General features: G+C 35.8%; 1 protein-coding gene across 1 annotated transcript in view; it reads right to left on the reverse strand.

Moving 5' to 3' along the window:
• Positions 1–6,487: 6,487 nt before the first annotated feature.
• Positions 6,488–19,276, reverse strand: part of ppp2r5a (protein phosphatase 2 regulatory subunit B'alpha) — a 37,248-nt gene continuing 24,459 nt past the window's right edge. Inside the window, exons 5-13 of the mRNA XM_005803124.2 lie at positions 14,740–14,870; positions 13,148–13,207; positions 12,800–12,908; positions 12,661–12,714; positions 12,476–12,526; positions 12,265–12,384; positions 10,745–10,872; positions 9,926–10,027; positions 6,488–8,445 (exon numbers count right to left, since the gene is read on the reverse strand). Of these exons, the coding sequence (XP_005803181.1) occupies positions 8,193–8,445; positions 9,926–10,027; positions 10,745–10,872; positions 12,265–12,384; positions 12,476–12,526; positions 12,661–12,714; positions 12,800–12,908; positions 13,148–13,207; positions 14,740–14,870 (1,008 nt within the window). The 3' untranslated portion in view covers positions 6,488–8,192. The remainder of the gene's footprint in view (positions 8,446–9,925; positions 10,028–10,744; positions 10,873–12,264; positions 12,385–12,475; positions 12,527–12,660; positions 12,715–12,799; positions 12,909–13,147; positions 13,208–14,739; positions 14,871–19,276) is intronic.

Consider the following 19,276-nt stretch of genomic DNA (forward strand, 5'->3'; position numbering starts at 1 on the left):
ATCGGGGTCACATAGATTGGTTCAAAACATGTGAAATACAGTAGGTGCTCGCAGAACATGGTCTGTAGGAGCTGAGCGTTTTAATATTTAAATGGCTCCTCTTTTACTTAGTGCCAGATGATTGTTGTGTTCAAATGTATACCACAACCATCCATTCCCAGAACCACTGGGAAATTTACTCGCTATCTCAAGAAAACCATCAGGAAAAAGTATATGCAGAAATTGTCCGCTCTCGGCTTCCGTACTCTGGTACAAGCTTTGCTTTAACGTTATTTTTTGTCTGCTGAACCTTTAATGCCATTTGGAGAAAAAGTGAATATAGTAAGCACTATATATTGTTATTAAAAGTACTTTATCATTTACTGTAAGCATGCATCATTTTGCCCCCCAATTCTAGTTTTTAAAATTTACACATAACATTACATTTTCTCCATCTGTACTTAAGTAGTCTTTACACAAAATACTTTTTTACTCTTACTCAAGTAATTTCTTTGATAACTACTTTTTACTTTGACTTAAGTAATATTCGAAAGTAGTGCTGTTCATACCGGAGTACAATTAACTTGTATAGTAAGTTTGATTTTATGATAAAAAAAACATTACAAATTTAAGATTAAAAAATGTATTAAAAGTCAATATTTTTATTATAGTATTTCTTTCTAATCTCATTGACTTTCTGAGGCCCCACTTTGAGAAACACTGTGCTAATCTACAATAAAGCTCTCATTATGCAAATCATCCAAACTGAAACGACTCCAAACTATCGTCCTCGATACCATCCACTCAACTAAGAATGCTAAATGTTAGATTTGAAGCTGATTATCTGGGACCAGAAAACCGTGTTGGCAACAAAACATAGAGCTGCGTAAAACATTCATGCATCTTTGACCAAGAGCTGTGACAAAAAAAAAAGATGGCGACGACCAATCACTGTAGAGCTTCATACCCACCTCTTGTCCTGCTTCTCACGCAAACTTAAATTTTGTCTCCCTAAAATTCTCTACAGTAGAGAGGAAAATCTCTTTTAAGGGATGAATAACTAGTCAGGGTTGACTGGGACAAGAATGCACATTAACAAAGGTTCAAGCAGCAGATATATTGATACTTTACTCCTTTAACCCAATTCTCATTGAATGAAATAATAGTTTTTTCCACCAACTGTTTTCTTGAGGTGGTTGAATGCAATTTTTATTTCAAAACTTGAACTTTTTCAACCTGTACTTTTATTTTTACTAGACTATTTTTTTTCATACAAGCACTTAAGAAGAGAATGTGAGTACTTTTGACACCTCTGTTCTGAGACCTCCTGTGTTTCTTTTGTCATGGAAATCTGTCACTCTTTGACATGTAAACAAACAAGCCTGTTTCATTTAGTTTTTAAAATGTTTTGTTGAACTACATTTAAAAATCAATGTATGATATTTAGTGGTAAATGTCAGTTTCAATTTTGTCCTCGTGTGTAGATAAAAGTCTAATTTTCCGTTTTGTTATTTTGATTCACTCTAACATTTCAAGTACAATCTAATCTTCCAGTGACCTTTGTTTCTGTTTCTGCTTCTGTGTATCGGTTGAAACCAGAACCCTGTTTATGCAGCAAGCTTGCTCGCTGCTATTTGCAATTTGGTTCTTTATTCTAAAGATCGGAGTTGCAAAGATATCCAGACGGCACTAGCCTACTAACCCTAGAATAACGCGATGGAGTTGCTGAAGCTGAGGCGGACGAGCCCTCCAAATGAGGACAGAGCCAAGAGCTGAGGGAATCCAAAAGATTGGTTCTGAGACAGTAAACAGTACCTGACCCAAATGTGTGACACTCTTAATGGTGGTTTAACTCTAAAATATGTGTGAAAGCATTTAGTACATTTCATAGAGACAATGAGAGAGAGACCTCTGAATAAATTAAGACAATTAGATATATTATTGTGATTCACAATTAGTTAATCATTGATTATTTTAACTTGAATTCTATCATTAAGTTTAAATTGTTTAACGGTGTGACTCTGAGAATAGACATAATCATTTATAATATATCCATCTCATTCATTTCAGCAAGGAATGCAAGTAAGGTCGACTGATTCAGTGGAAGAATTCACTTTAACATAATTTTCATAGATTTAAAAACAAAAGATTCTTAATATAAAAACATAATTAATTAAGCAGCCTAACAATTGCAACAGTGAATGTTGGGCTGTTTTTTGAGCATTTTCCCTTTTTGAAAAAGTTATTTATGTCACAATTACTGAAACAAATCCATCACTAAGGTTTTTAAAACTCTTCCCAGATTGGTAGAGTTAACTGATGCATTTTTACATCAGTCGGAATAAACAGTCTATTAAGGTTTTAACTATATATTAATTTAGTAATGACAACTATTATAGAGAGACTGTTCTAAAATGTGTCAAAGAGCAGTAGTATGTCTGCTCTTAGTATGTAGTATGTCTGAAACATGCAGTGCCTTGCAAAAGAATGAATATATTTCAATTATCACAGACCTTTCATAATATAACCCATAAGTAATGAATAGCAGCCAATGTAAGAAAAATAAATCGTTCTATAAGGAAACCCAGCCGGATGCATCTAGTCACCAATTTGACAGCAATTCCTCACACTGACCAAAGAAAAGGAGAACTCCCTTTTAACAATAAAAAAACTTCCAGCAGAAACCGTTACATGTTATGCTGTTAGGTGTAACAATTTTAACAAATATGTAAGAAAAAAAAACGCATTTTTATCTCAAGAATCTAAAGGCATCCTTGGGTTGCAAGTTTGTATAACATGGTTATAAGAAGCACAACATTTAAAGGTTTACCAACTTTTTAAGTTCACTTTGAGGCAAAATAAAGATATTTGTTTTGAGTTATAGTAATTTTAAACTTTCCACAAATTAAAAGTGTGCTTAAAACATTGAAAATATTTGCAAATTATTTGAATTATAAAACCAAATTTTATTGTTGGCTCTGGCTAGGAGGCCGTCAAACAAACAAACACAGCCTTTGGCCTTTTGTTGTTGTCATTATGAGCTGGCTCCACTCCTGCAGGATTTGTTTTCTTCTTATTTGGAGGAGTTAATGGTTTCTAGGTGCTCATGAAAAGCTCAGCACGAAGCCAATTCAGATGAGGCCTCTGTTGTTGTCATGACTGGCTTGATTGCAGCAGTTACTGCTAATAATTTACCAAAACTTTCACCCGGCTCAGTCTAACTTAACTGGTGGCTTTAAATATCTTGAGAGGAACTTACCAGCAGATTTGCTCTCTCGTTTACTTCTCAAAGATTTTCTTTACATTGCAGATTTGCAAAGCAACACATTTTCCAAATGCCTGAAAAAAAAACACCTGCAAGTTACAATGCAAACATTAATGACCACCCAGGTCGGTAGACTGCCCAAAAGTATGTTAAAGTAGCACTACCTCAACATAGTTTTACCCAAGTAAAAGTAAAAAGTAGCTTTCCAAGAAATGACTCAACTAAAGGCAAAAAAGTATTTGGTAAAAAGGTCGCTGAAGTAAAGAGTAACTGATCAAAACATCAATCATTAAATATTTTAAAATTACAATATCAGATGGACCAAAATATATAATAGTAATGATACTTCTTTAAAAGATTACTCATGTAAATGTAAAAAGAACAGCATAGCAAGAATACTCCTAAAAGTATGTTTTCCAAAGATTTACTCAAGTAAAGTTACTAAGTAAATGTAACTAGTTTCTACCCACCTCTGCACCAAGGCGACATTTCACAGTAACCATCCATCTCCACGGTAACACAAAAACAAAACAATATGGCAAAAGAGTGCATAAAAAAGGCAATAAATTGAGATAAAAATATAGATTTTTAGAGTGCACTCAACTGAAAAGTCATTCTCTGTCACACTGACAGCGTTGAGCTTTAAACTCGACTGTTTTTTGGGGTTTTTTAAGTTACTGAAACTCCTAACAAAGCATTGCGAACTGCAATTAGGTTTACACTGGATTCAGTGCGGAAAACATTGGCATGCTTTGTTGCCGTCTCCCATCAATGCGGTCCATTGTCCCATGGTTACATCACCGGCAACTCATTCTCCAAAACCTGATTAAACCTCTCGGTGCTCATCTTTCGACAGAAGCATTCAAACACAGCCTGTGCTGTTCAAACAGGAATTTTGAAAGGGAAGCTTCGGTCCAATGAAACGGGGATTTTTTTTTGTCTCTTTCAGCTTCTCGACTCAATTGCATTGTTTTGCCACAGTGTTTATTATTGGTGAGTTTGCATGTGACTTCCTCACTCGTGTTGGAGGTGTTAGTTCTGGGGAAGAGTCTTGAGGTCAAATGAACCCACTGGACAATTGAGGTGAATTGTCTGTACAACACCTTGTGTTATTTCACAGAACTCAAAGAATATTCATTCACACCTATGGTTAAGATGTGAAAACCTCTAAAACACATCTTTTATTATATTGGAACATTTTTAAGAATCTATTCTTTGGTTTGAGTTTTTTTTTTTTTTTTATGAGGAAAATACATGCAGTTAAAATTTAAATAGTGAAAGTACAAATTCCTGGTTTTCACATAAAAAAGTGAGACCAAGATTTATAATGTCTGAACTTTTTCTGCTCGACAAATACCAACAACAATCCAACATAAAAAACAGGGTAAAATGTAAAAACAATCAAAAATCTGCAAAAATGCAGCTGCAAAAGTTTTCACATCCTTAAAGTGATACTTCGTTGGAGCTTTTGATTTTATTTCAGCTTTCAGTTCTATTGGGCCCAGTCACTTGGCATCACTACAGTGACCGACCTGAAATAAAAAGTCAGCTGTCCAGTTGAATCTTTCTGGCATTTGCTTGCTGAAGAACAAATCTTTCAGGATTAAGAAAACAACATAATGAGCTCAGACTGATGCAGAGCATCTGGAAGAGGAAGTCACATATTAGAGAGGAAAACCTGATGGAAACAACTGAATCATCACTTACGAGGGATACTGGAGGGTTGCTAGGAAACAACTCAATAATCTCAGTGTGCAGCTGAAATGTCTATATTTAGAAAAACTGTGTTACTGAGAATGACTCCTTATATTCATGTGATAAACTTGGCATGACTATTTTAAATCTTATATATTTAGCAGCAAGAAGATGGGATGATTTATAGCTGCCTGAGCAGCAAAGTCTGCTTCAGCTCTTTGGCTTGTGACTAAATCTTTCAAAATGTTCCCACATGCCCAATTTAAGTCAAAGTTTAATGCATAATAAATTAAATTACAATTTGACAAGCTAAAAACCATTAACTCTTGGGAAAAAACAGGAACATAAAGACATATTCAAAATGTGAAAATATTCAACCCTACAGGCACAATCATAGAAGTGAGTTTTAGATCATTTTCCTTTTGGGATAAAAAACTGTCAAAGTTTCAACAATCCAGTCGTAATTTAAGGAAAAACTGAACATTTCAGTTTTAAACTCATTCTTTATTACAACCTCACTGTGGGATGCACCAGTAGCACTGTCTTAGAAACAGACCCACAGAATGATGCTGCCTCCACCATGCTTGGCATGACATGCTCTTAGGTTTCAAAGCCTCATTTTGACTCCTAGAAATGATCACGCTTTGACTTGGCGAAAATAGTTTGGATTAATTAACTTGTGGAGGTGATGACCACAAAAACTTAAAAACAAAAACATAGTAGATTTTCAAAGTATAAATCTGTAAAACCATACATTACAAATACCTTAAATGTCCAGAACTTTCTTTTAAAGTGGTCTTTATTAACAGTTCCTTATGTTTTATGACGTCGTCTGCTTTTTCCTCGTTTTTAGTCCTTTGTACCCGACTATAACAGCATGCTGCTGTGCGTGCTTAAAAAAAATGACAAAAAACAAAACAAATGAACAGTCACAAGAATTATGAAAGCAATTCAGAAAAGACAAGAAAGACAGAGGAAGAATTTCTGCTGGTAAAATAGTTTTTAAAAAATCCTTACTTTATGTCACATTACTGCCAAAAACATGAATGCAATTCACTAGAATTTATTTGGTTACAGTCTCTGATGATGTTTAGAGGACATTAAAGAAGAAAGCATCAAGAAGACCAAGAACTATGGCAGATGAGTGTGGGAATAAGTTGTAAGGAGGTTTAACGCAAAGTTAGGTGACACCACATCTTAAGATTTGAGCATCTCATACAGATCTGTTCAATCTGAAGTGTGTGACAGAATTGCAAACCCACCAGGGCACACTTTCGGTAGTTGAACTTGGAGACAGAGAAAGAGTAGCTTTAATGAGTAGCAAATGTCCTTGGTATGTAGTTTTCCATGTAAACTTCATACTTATTCTTATAAAATCTCATTAAAACTTGTGATTGTCACATGACAAAGCAGGAAAGTTTGAGTATGAATCCTTTTCCAAGGCATTATTTAAAATAAGTAGAAACTTTGCACCCCCTGCTGATCTTAACAGAAAACTGCAATGTTTCACCAAAAAAAAGAAAGAAAAAGAAACAGTTACGCTTTGAATAGAAAGATAAAGTAGACTTTATTTGATGGTGAAACCCAAACAGTGTCTGTGATTACAAAACAGGTTCCCCGTTTTAAAGTTCACAGAGGCTGGAATGCTGTACTGACAAAAAGGCATCAGAGAAGACCGACAGATGAACTGAACAGAGCAGAAACAAGAGCAGACATCAAGTTCAGAGGGAACACCATTCAGCACTGGCTCTCAGAAGTCTTTCCTATAAATTGTGGAGGTCAGGGGTCGCGCTTTTCACATCATGTTTGAGCTCCCAAGATCAGACGCGTCAGGCGAAAAGTCACGGATGGTCTGGATTTCTCATCTTTCATGGGTTTTCTGGTGCAATATTCTTGGTAAGAGAGTAACAGTATGTCTAGTTTAGCACCAGGAAGGAGCCGAGACGATTTTAACTGTTGCTCAACCACAGCAACGTCGAAGCCGAGTGGCATTTCCCTGTAAGTAGCCTCCAAGCTCAATAAATACACTCCAAAAATACACAGAAGCTTATTATGCATCCCATTCCTGGATGACCCAAAAATATTCATCTTCATCAATGCTCAGGCTTTTTTCTTTTTTGGGGTCCGTTTAGATTAACGGTTTTAAAGGAACAAGTCGTTATAGTGGTAAATGTTTGCTGTCTGTGTTGCGTTATTTAATACTTTTAATTTTCTTGTAATGCATATTCTCAATAAAGCATCTACATGCTTTATGTAGATGCTTTATTCAAGCATCTACATGCTTTATTGAGAATATGGATTACAAGAAAATGTGTTAATTAGTGTGCTTTTTAAGTTTAATTTGGTAGATTTTTTATTCTCAGGACAGAGCCATCGTTTACAAGCGCAAAGTTGAAATGCTGAGCTAATCCTTTAAATCAAAAAATTTATTTTTTGAATATCGAAAGCCCTTTTCTCAATACTTTAGTGTGACTCCTTTTATAAACAGTGACAAATGTATTAGCTTCATGTTTTCACCAAGATGAAAAAGTATTTACCAACACCTGAAACCACAAAAATAGGCTAAAAAAATATTACATTTACCTTAAGTATTAATCACTTTTAAATTTTTAGTCTAAAGCAGAGTGTTTTCAGGAATAATATCTGTTTATCATAAATCATTTATGGCCATGATTCTTCGTCTCCTCACAATTTTTAAAATTTTTTTTGCATATAAACAGCTCTCTGTATAAATATATATACGGGTGTCTGTATTTATCTGGGTCTGGTCCCATGTGCGAAGAACAAAGAAAAACACTCCCAACATTCGAGTTCCCTTCTCGTTTCAGGTTTGCACCTACAGGTGTGGGCAGCGACGAGGAAAAGCACATTAAAAATAGACATCTTTAAATAGCTGTTCGGCTTGTTTACTTCTAAGTGCAGCACGGTTGGAAATTCAAGTCATCATTTCCTCTCCTTCCCATGTATCATACACCGAGCACGAGAAAAAGAAAACATTACCGATTAGGAAACTAGACGTGGAAGGATACAGCTCTGATCAGACATATAAACATACGGCAGCCACATTGTAACATCCAAAAAAAATAGTCTCAAGAGGAAATATATATTTATATATACAAAGAACTGCTGGTGTTCTTTGTAGAGCTAAGATTTATTATACTGCTGAGGTGTAATTTGTGTTACATCCTTGTTAATCTTCCTCCAACGGTCCTGAAAGTTGAAGCGCTTCAGAATAAAAAGCCGCCATCCGCTGTCATTTGGCACATGAGACGCTCTCGCAGGCTATATCGGTAGCGTCTTGATGGAGGTCTTCCATGATGACGGCAGTATCTTCAACATCGCTGCTGCTCTCCAGGGTTTCATTATTGTTGTTGTTGTTACTGTTGTTGTTGTTAAGGGCTGCAGGTGACCCGTGGCTGTTGTTCTGGACCTCAGAGGCGCGGCTGACCTGCAGCTCCTCCAGCTTCCTCCACAGCTCGTCCCGTTCCTGCTCCTTCATCATCTCTCTGGAAAAACAAAACAATGTACTGTATATTCAGACAACCGACTTAATACAAATTGCTGAAATATTGATGCCTTTTTTTTTCTTTTTTGAATTCACCTCTGAAATGGATTTAATTATGCTTGTAATCTTTGCACAAACTATTAAAAACATGTAGGGCTGAAACAATTCCTCGAGTGATTCGAGTACCTCGATTATTAAAATTCCTTGAGGAAAATGTATCTGCCTCGAACCTTCGTTAAGTTATATTTTATTATTTAATGCACCGTGTTCCAGCTGGGTTATTACTTGCGCTACCCAGCGCTCTCAGTTCCGCCAGAGTTGTTGACGAAAGCTAAGTGTTAGCAGCATAACATCCAGTTTTCAAGTTCAGCCTGGGAGGATTTTATTGATTAATGATAATATCTGGGTCTTTGTCGTTTTTCGGGGGACCGATAAGCATCCTTAAAATGCTTATTAAATGCCTGGAGTACGGTAGTCTTTTCTCCTCCCAGAGCTGCTTCCTGGTGGCCGGTTCAGAGCGAACAGCAGTGAAGAGCACTGCATGTTTATTTATACAGGTGAGCGGATAGACTGAACACTGTGGGTGGCTGTGCATTAGATGATTAACGCAAGTGTAGCTTTACAGACGAACAGGAAAATTTATTTCATATCATCCCGGTCTCAACAAATGGGTGGCGGAGCCGACGCCCTGAAAACATGAATTCTAACTGAGGAAAAAGTTTGGCCATCCTACCAGCTAATTGTTAATTGCATCCTTGTCTGAAATAAATATAGTGAACGTATTTTCCCACTCCTCACTTTCAGCAAGGCCAACTGACAGCTACAATATTTGTCGATAGTTTTTTTCCTCGAATAGTATTGATTTTTCATCCACGAGTATCAAAAGATTAAATCCTACTTTGAGTTTATGTCAAATCCACATGAATTAAATGACAGCTATCACACATGACATTTTTTTACCCAGCTGCACATGTACATTAAAAATGAGACACAATGAAACATTCAGTTACAATTAATTAATTAAATAAAGAAATGAAATAGATAAATTACATTATATAAATGAATAAGCCCAAAAATTTTCTCTCTCTGGATAACCAAATAAACAAAGCCACACAATTAACATTTAAGCAAAGCAAATAAATAAAAAAAACAATAGTGATTACACCAGCATTACACCATCAGTTCAATTAATTCAATCCAAGAATATGGGACATTCACAAAATGTCACCAAAATCACTCTGTCCCTCTAAAATCTTTCAGAAAATTGTAAAAATGTATCGAATCGCATCACTTGCCAAATATCGTGATATGCATCGTATTGTGAACAGAGTACTGTATCGTATTGTATTGTGAGAATAGTGTATCGCTACAGCCTTATTGTTGAGTAGGTAAAAAAAAGTTTTGGTGATAATAGATAAAAATTATGAAAACTGTCACTAATATTTGATATTGGGGGTAAATGGAGGTTTAATGCTTCTTACCGCTGCTTTTGTGCTTTATAGGAAGCTGTCAGTTCGTCAAACAGAGGGCAGTTCATCTCCATCAGCGTCTTCAGGACGTTGTAGATCAAAGCCACAATTGTCCTGAAACAGAAAAAATACTCAAGAGCTTCAGGAAGACGGTTCACAAACTGGATATAACTTTTAAAACGAATTTTATTATTATGTCAACCTTTAAAGTATTTAAGCTTTTCTTTGGACTTTTGCTGCCTATATTCACTCAGCCAGTCCAGTTAATCTAGTTGACATGTATGATGAAAAAAAAAAAAAAATAAAACAATTAAATTGATATAATGGCATCTTAAAATTATTTTTTTTAGTCTTGGAATTATTACACCACAAGAACAATTGACCAAAGAGACAATATTTTCTTAAGGACATGATGTACATAAGTGTATGTGTACAAATTGAAACATGCCTCTATTATTTTTCTGAAAGGCAGAAAGTGTATGAAGAAAACAAAAACTTGTGCTAAATTATCTGTGACAAACATGATGGTGCTATCATCATGTTTGATGATAGCACCATCATGTTTGATATATATAAACTGTATATGTACATATAAACATATACCGTTTATACGTGTGCATACAGTTCATTAAACTGTGTGCATATAAACACAGATTTAAAAACAGACCACACAAGGTTTATGTGCATGAAAGCTCATCTTTACGGTTACTCAAAATTAAGTTTAAATAAAAATGCCCTTTTTCTGTTCTTTTATTTAAATAACTAGTTTATGTAATCAGTCCCCGTCCTCCTTAAGATTATTTTTACACCTCCTACAGCAACAGTACATACTGGTTCCAGTGCTCTTTAGAGATTTTGTACAAGCTGCTGAACATGATGGGAAGGATCTTATCGATGTTCTCCTCGATGAGGCTGAGGATGTACTCGTTGTTCCAGAAGTACAACGCCCGCTCTGCTACCTGTCAGGACACACAGAGGGAACTTCAGAAAAACAAAACAACCATTTTTAAATTGTTTTTTAATCTAAAATGAGTTTCAAATATCAACAAATCAAAGCTCACAACATTAAAAACTCCTAACACAAAGCTTTTGAATCTATTAGTCTCCTCTTTATTAAAGGTCCGAGTTTAATTAGAAAGCAGGAACACTTTTATGTCTAATGAACATTTGACACCTAATGAAGCATCTAATGCTGAAAGCCTGTTTTTTGTCGGGAAAGGTCAAACAATAAAAGAGATTGGATCTCTGAGAAGCTAAAATCATCCACAAACTTTTTATTTATAACAATTAGTAATAATGGCACCTACAGCTCCACCTTCTTCAAGTAAGCAGAGTCTGCTTATGTAAAACAGGTTAACATTCCCAAAACTGTTCCTAAAAACTCAATTTAATCTGGAAAAAGTAACATTTAAAAAAGTTTAATGTGTATTTATGCAGTAAAACACTATTACAGATTTACAACAAATCTCATTATAAGCCATTTGTGACCTAAAGAAATTTTTAAAAAAGTCAAACATTGTCACATCTTGTCCAGTGACCCGGTTACTGACCACAGCTTTAGAAGCTTTATAAAATAAACCTTTGCTACGCTCCTCACTAACATTTACGGTCTCATTTACCTGAGGGTAATTTCTCTACTTTGTGCTCAGTAATTAAAAGTTTCTGTTTTTCTGCTCATCCTTACAGGAAAAAGTTCTTCTTTAAGAACAGGTGAGACTACATCTGGAAATAAACGCAAGGTTGTTTGGCACTGAGAGACAATTTGAGACTTTTCTTTAACTAGGCAGGTTTTCTGGCGGCGTACCATTTGTAAAAAAACAAGCGTCTTTAAAACAAAGAAAATACATTTATTAAGCAAATTCTTTCTTATTTCTGGCTATGTTTGCCTATGGTTTAACCAGTGTTGCAAAAAAGACTGAAGCAACTAATTTGTAGAAAGGAAAACATTTACTTCCAAGTCTGAAAATAAAGGTCTGAAAATAAACCTTTTTTGGCCCACACTTATTTAGACCTGAAATAAATCAAACTTCAAGCATTCAGAAAAAAGGAACTATGGTAAACTGATGCAAATCAAAGAATTACATCTCTTCAGTTAATTTAGTAATATGCACAAAGGTCTGAGGAAAGTACAATTGCCTGAAAATATTATGAGCAAGCATTGCTGGTAACTTAAAATTCCATCTGACTAAAAACAAGTTGATTTAAATGAACAGTAAACTCTATATTAATAAAAGGTTTCAGTGTTTAGTCTCTGTGTAAAAGTTAATGTTCTTCTGTTGGGTAATGATGTTAACTAAAACCTTTTAGGGTTTAAAAAGATCCTTCCTCACATCTGTGTATTTTGAGCTTACCTGAAAATGTGGGTTGGACACACATTTAGCAATCTGCTTGAATAATGGCTCTTGGATCTTTTTAAACTGCGATGGTTCGATGACATCCAGGATCTCCTCTATTTCGCCCAGGAACATCACCTAAGTGGGAAGGTGAAAATTACAAAAAAAAAAAAAAAACTAGCACCACATAGACAGAAATAGCTGAAAACTGCACAGAGACAAAGAATACCTCTTTTTGGCTGCAGGTTTTCGGCCAGAACTTCAACAGGCCACGGATCACCTTTAGAGACAACAGAAATTCTGTTTTATGCTCATTCGTGTGGGTGGTTTCTAGTAACCACTATAAAATAATTCGCTGCAGCAGACTAATCTAGTGCAGTGAGCTTTGAGTGGGAGGAAGGATAAAAACAGTACCGGCTCGGTAAGCGTGGGATCTTTCTCCAGGAACTGAACCACACAGTAAGCCAGCTGAAGTACAGAAAAAAAAACATGCATTTTCATTTCCAAGCCACTAGAAGGTGCTGCAATACAGAGATCAGAATTTTTTTTCTACCTGTGCATGGAAAAGGGACAATGCTTTAGCTGTGTGCAACGGGATGAGCACCTTCATCAGGAACTGCTTGTGCTCTGCTTTCAGGGGCAACGCGAAACCGTTGATGATACTGTAAACAAAAAACAGGCCTCGCTAGATTACAGAAAACACAAAGAAATCCCATCAGCAGAACGGCTGTTTTCCAAACAGCATGCTCTGAAATACTGATCTCATTCTGCTCATGCCTACAAACCAGATCAGGACACAATCAAATGTACCACCATGTACAGAGACAGATTAAATCAGCATAATCAGTTTTATTTATAACAAAGAAAAACCCAAAAACCTTTTATTTTAATCTTCCCTCACCTTCCGAGGATCTCCAGCAGTTCAGCCACACCATTAAAGTGTTCGGTTTCATAAATGAACCTGAGAGAAAAAAAAAAAAACAAGCAAAGATATAACATTATTAAAACACGAAACTTTAAAACTGGAGGCGATTAATCAGATTACTTGAATCTGAGTGAATTTAAAAATACTGTTGAACTGACTAACATACAGAATAAATAAGTGAAAACTTTATAAACTCCAGGTTTTCTGAAAGCAATATATGGTTTATGAAACAAACATGAACAACGTGTGCTTAAGAAAAACTAAAAATATTTGAGGATTTAAGGCAGCAGAAAAGAGGCTTTGTTTAAGTTATGAGAAATCAAACTTAACTTGTCTTCAAAAACAAAACCAAGAGAAAAATGCAACGGAAACAAAGAATTTATAGATTTAATTACACATGAAAAGGTTCAGGAACAGGAAAACTGTAGGAAAAAGAAAACTGCCACTTCAACAAGGGCCCTTCTAATGTCCTCTATTTTGATTTATTTTCTGAACAAACAATGCAGTGGGAGCATCATCAGACCTGAAAGTCCCTCCTACTCTACAATAGTAAACTCATGGATAAAATAATTTCTAAAAGTCTCAAACACAGTTGGTTTTATTTCAAAGCGAAATAAGAGTTGCATCCTACTGTAGGACAACTTTTAAGAACCGTATTGCTGACAAAAATGCAATTTTATGTCTATAACTGTTATTTTTGGTACTTTATTGACCCAACAACAATAAAAACTGTGCACAAAGATCCAATTTAAATCACTTTTTTACTCAAATATCTTTAAATGATTCTTATGTTTGATTGAAAATGACTGAAATAGTAGCTGTAGTATAAAAAAAAAAATCAGAGTTGAAAACTATTGACACTACTATAAAAAAATTATAGAAATATCAGTCTCCTTGGAAGGGAAATTTTAGGAAATGAGGGCCAGCTCAAAACTTTTGCAGAGTAATATCCATATGAAAAAGGAAAATCTGAATCAGGTGTCACCACGACAAAGAAACAAACAAAAATAATCAATGAGCTATACATAATTCACCTTCACCTGTTTGATAAAGCATTTCCATCTGTCTGCTATGTACAGAGCCTGACAACTGTGGCCCTATTTATATCCTCCGTGGCAGATGGCCAACGTCGGGGTCACCCGTTTTGCCACCTCGCCCGTTGGAAACGACATCAAGCGTTCCCTGCCTCAATCATCCAAAGCTCATTGTCACACAGCAACAGCAGCAATAAAGCTGCAGAGAACCGCTGGTAAGAATAAGTGATGCTTCTCACTCACAGCTTCGAGTCTCCTTAGTAATCAGGAGGGAATCTGAGCTGTTAAGATGAAAATTAATAAGTTATGCTCATTGCTGGAAACTACACCTGCATTAAAAGAAACAAAAGACTTTCTGGGTAAAGTCAGAGATTGAGCAGACATTTATAACAGACTTTTCCATTCTGTATTTATCTTTTGATAAATGATAACATTTTCATTTTCTGGAATGTATTCCACACAAATGAACCTGTCCATATTTCTATGCAGCATTTATCAGTGAAAGACATGCTTCTCCGCGAATTTTTAACTCACTTCAGGAAGATGTTGTTGATCTGCTTCCTGATGAAGGCTCTCAAGCCCAGAAATTTTCCGTAAATCCGATGGAGAATAGTCTTCAGGAAGTCCCGCTCCCTCGGGTCCTCGCTGTCAAACAGCTCCAGCAGCTGCAGAAAGAAGAATAATCTTATCAAAACTTATTGACTTATTAGCAAACATCAGGAAAAAAGGTAATCTATTTGAGTTTTGTTTTTAAGAAAATCCTTCATTTTGTTTGAGAAGCCAACAGAAACATCCTCCATAATCTGGTGAGCTAAAAACAGACATTACAAGTCATAAAGGATTTGAGTCCTTTATGACTCAAATACACTCCCTTTACTACATCCCAATACATGTGTAAGCTCATATAATAACTCCTCTTGGTGGTGTTAGACCACGTCATGTTGCTTGAGTCCCAAATATCCTAAAAATGTCTTGGATTACTAACTGTAATGCAGCTAAGTGGCGACTGTTTCCAGACAAAGTATGAATAATCAAGCTTTGTTTTACCAGAAACTCACACTTTACTTCCCATGCACACAGTACATGTGCCTGAGCGCTCAATAATGTAAACAGCCTTGAAGCCCCCAGAATTAAGCAGCTATTTACAGACATGTGATGAGTCATCATTACAATTCAGTTTGAGGAAAGCAAAGTCAAAGTCACCGAAATAAAAAAGTAGCGTTTGTGGGTTTTGTGCTCATCTTCTGCTCGCATTTTACAGCCACCTTGGTGAGAGGGCAGACAGCTTGTTTCTATCCCAGTTTACTGCCAAGGAAAAGACTTCACCACGTTTCTGCACGCTTTTTTTCCTCTGCTGATTTAAATGCATTCAGCTGTTCTGTGTCATCCAGTGGCGCAAGCAATCTTACTGTTGCAACCGAGTATTGCGACTGTAGATTTGCACAAGGATGCAAATGTTTTCATGTTATTACTTCTTGCTCCACAGGAAATTTTAAGCATCATTTTATAACCTTACATACAATCATTTCAAAGCTGGTGAAGTTTGCAGCCAATGTTGGACGAGTTTTTAGAAACGATGCATTCAAAACCGAAACTAACAAATCCAGCAGAAACTTCTCCATAATATATGTAATGTCAAAATTTAACACCACTTTAGGCATCACCAGATCATGATGTTGCCACCATGTTTCATAGAGGACCTAGTGAGAGGTCAGACCTTTGGTACTTTATTGATCTAGTGAGTTTGAGGTGATTTGCATGTGGTTGTCCTGTCATCAAATTCCAGCAGATTTAACGCGATCCTCTTCACTGCTTCTGTGGTTCATTTTCTGCTTGCCTGTCAGCTCAGGTGGAGAATGTGTCTTGGTAGGCTTACAGATGTGTAAAACACTTTCCCCTGCTTTGAACTTCCTCATAACTTATCCCTGACCTGTCTGGTGTGTTGCTTATTTGCTAATGCTCTCTGAAAGCGGAGACCTTCGAAGGCTTTATTTAGGTAATTTAAAAAAATCACTATGAATTTCAGAAATGTCCACAGGTCAGGTTGTGTAACGTCACAATATATGGAATAGTGGACAGACATGGATTTGTGAACGAATCTTACAAATGAAATGATGAATGAATTTAAAAAAAGGCCTGGAAATATAAATATTTTGTCATACTCCATTGTTTCCTCCTTTTTCAGACCCAGACATAAATTAAATTCCAAACTTTTTCAGACCATAGGATCTCTGGATCTTCAAAGAACAGATTACACTGAAATTGAATTACATAAAAGTAAAAAGTTTCAATTAGGTGATGTGTGATGTAATGTATTTGGCATTATTGACAATCTTTCTAAAAATACAAAATTGCAAGCCTGCAAAGTGCAAACTAGATAACTAGTTAAGTGTGTGATTCTTGCAATACTCAACCTTGAGTCTGTTCAGAATAAATAATTAAAAACTATATATTTGAAAACATTCAGACTTTCATTGCATCATTTTGAACTAATGTGGTTACAGCTACATAAATACTGTACAGTGCTATTGTGATGATGTAAGTTGAGTCATTTAATTGTACTTGTGATGGTCAGGTAAATATTAACAAGCATTATTAGGATTTCTTTTGTGATAAAAGCATATTTGACAATGTGGTATAGTTAAACAACAGATTGATATGCGCATCATAAATTCCAGCAGCTCTGGTTATTCACTTGCAGTAGGCTTTCAAGAGTTACATAAGCACTCAATCAACACTGAAGTTGATCAATAATATTTAAATGGGATGTGCCATTGGGTCTGTGTTTATTATGAAATGAACACAGCCACAGCGTAATACAGGGGTGTTGGTTTCGCCTGAGGGGGAAACATCAATATTCAATCACAAAAGGTCACGCTAGGACGTTAGCTCTCAGCAAAGTCATCATGCAACAAATACACAGAACTGCTTATAAAAAAAATATGAGATCTAAGATGTTTTTATTACTGCACAATGTCATTGTTAATTATGACTGTTAAATTGTCACTCAAATGACTTTATGATATGAGAGCAGCTTTCTATTTCTGTCTAAAACCTCAGGCTCTCATTGACACTGGGTGGACAAAGTCAAATTAAAGGCTGTGCTCTTCATTTTCTCACCCTCTTTCATTCTTTCCAGTCAGATAAAAATCCATTTAATAAAAAAAATACTTAAAACAGAAAATATTTTAAACATAATTCTGGTGCAACCTGACAAAGTGACTGAAGTTAAAGAGCAAGCTCATCCGACTTGTTTGCAAAGGCTCAACTGATCCAAACAGGATGACATCAAATAAACCACAGCCATGTTAACAACCTGCTTTTAAACAGCTCCTTTTTAACACTGGTAGTATAAATTTTGAAATTTATTGTGTTTCAATAAACTGTCTAAAACAGAGATATTCTTTTTTAGGATGCAGAAACTGCTAGAACATCCTAATCTGCAACAGACTCCAAGAAGACAACCCACTTGTTGAACCATTAGTTGAGGGTCAGCCAGATTGTTAAATGATTAAATATTGGAGCATCGTATGCTCATCATTTCAGAATGATGAAGTAGAAAATTATCAGCTGGGAAATACTTAAATACGGCAAAAAGAGGAATATTAATGCACTGAGTTGAGGGAAAGACATGTCCCTAGATATTGATCTGTGGTTATAAATAAATTGATTGGGACTGTGGACACAGGAAGAGTTCAATAAAAAAAACATGTCTGATCATTATCTCACTACAGATGCCTATTATCAAACTTTTATCAATCTATATTCATTACATCACTCAACAAAGAGACAGAATGCACTGTTTTACAGAAATAACTATCATAATCATTAAGAAAATGAGCTAACCTTGATATAAATACAGAACAAAATGCTGCCTTTAAAACAGGCTACTACGCATTTTTATACAAACATTCCAGACTTTTCCAGACTCGGTGTTCCAGAGCTCGCAGCCGTAAAGCTCACCATAAATTTACAGTAAATATTTCTGCAGCTGGCAGGCTCTAAATATGGAATATGTAAAACTAAAAATCTGGAAGAAGGGATACGAGAAAGGAAGGCAGGAATGAAGGACAACTTTTAGATAATGCAATAGAGAACATCTGATAGTCTATTTGTATGGAATTACAAATATTTCCCATTTTCTTATTTTCAATTTCCATTATTGTTCAACATTACCTTAACACCACTGTGTTTGCTATGCAGTCTAGAAATTTTATTATTTGGCAGCAGAAAATTATGGATGACTTTTAAACATTTATTTATATATATCTCGTTAAGAAGTTGTATATCTGCAATATTGTATAGAACAGCCAAAGAGGTCATTTCTTTATGTTGGCCCATCCTTTGTCGCTACACCAGCTTTGGCTATTGTGGAAACGCTTTTGGAGACTGTTTAAGGGAATTGCTCTACATTTTTCCAGAAGTGCATTTGTGAGGTCAGACATTAACGTTGGGCAAAAAGGTCCAATTGTTAGCTTCCCCTCCAGTTAATGCAAAGGTATTTTATGATGCTGAGGTCAGGACTCTATGCTGACTAATCATGTCCTTCCACACCAAACTCTCACCTATGCGTTTATAGACTTTGCTTCAGGCACTAGAGCGTAGTCATGTTGGAACAGGAGTGGGTCATTCCTAAACGATTCAAACAAAGTTGGGGGAGCGAAATTGTGCAACACACTGAAGTACCTTTCCACCAAGCTGAGGGGATGAGCCTAACTCCTGAAAAGCGGTCCCACAATAAAACCCTCTGCAACAAACTTTATACTTGAATCAGTCAGGTAAATACTCATCCGCTGGTTTTCCAGACAAAAAGGCATGATTTTCACTTTGGAAACCACGTCTCCACTACTCCAGAGTCCAGTACACCACTGCATCTGATGTTTTGCATTGAACCTAGTGATGTACGCTTGGATACAGCTGCTCGGCTATATCCTAAACCTTTTCTATGAAACTCTCCACGCATCTTTCCTGAGCTAATTTGAAAGCCAAATAAATTCTGGAGGTCTACATCTATTGACTCTGTATTAGTTTTGCGACCACATTTCAGATTTTACATGGGAAAAGCACTTTG

Source organism: Xiphophorus maculatus, chromosome 15, assembly GCF_002775205.1.
Source record: "Xiphophorus maculatus strain JP 163 A chromosome 15, X_maculatus-5.0-male, whole genome shotgun sequence".
NCBI lineage: Eukaryota > Metazoa > Chordata > Actinopteri > Cyprinodontiformes > Poeciliidae > Xiphophorus > Xiphophorus maculatus.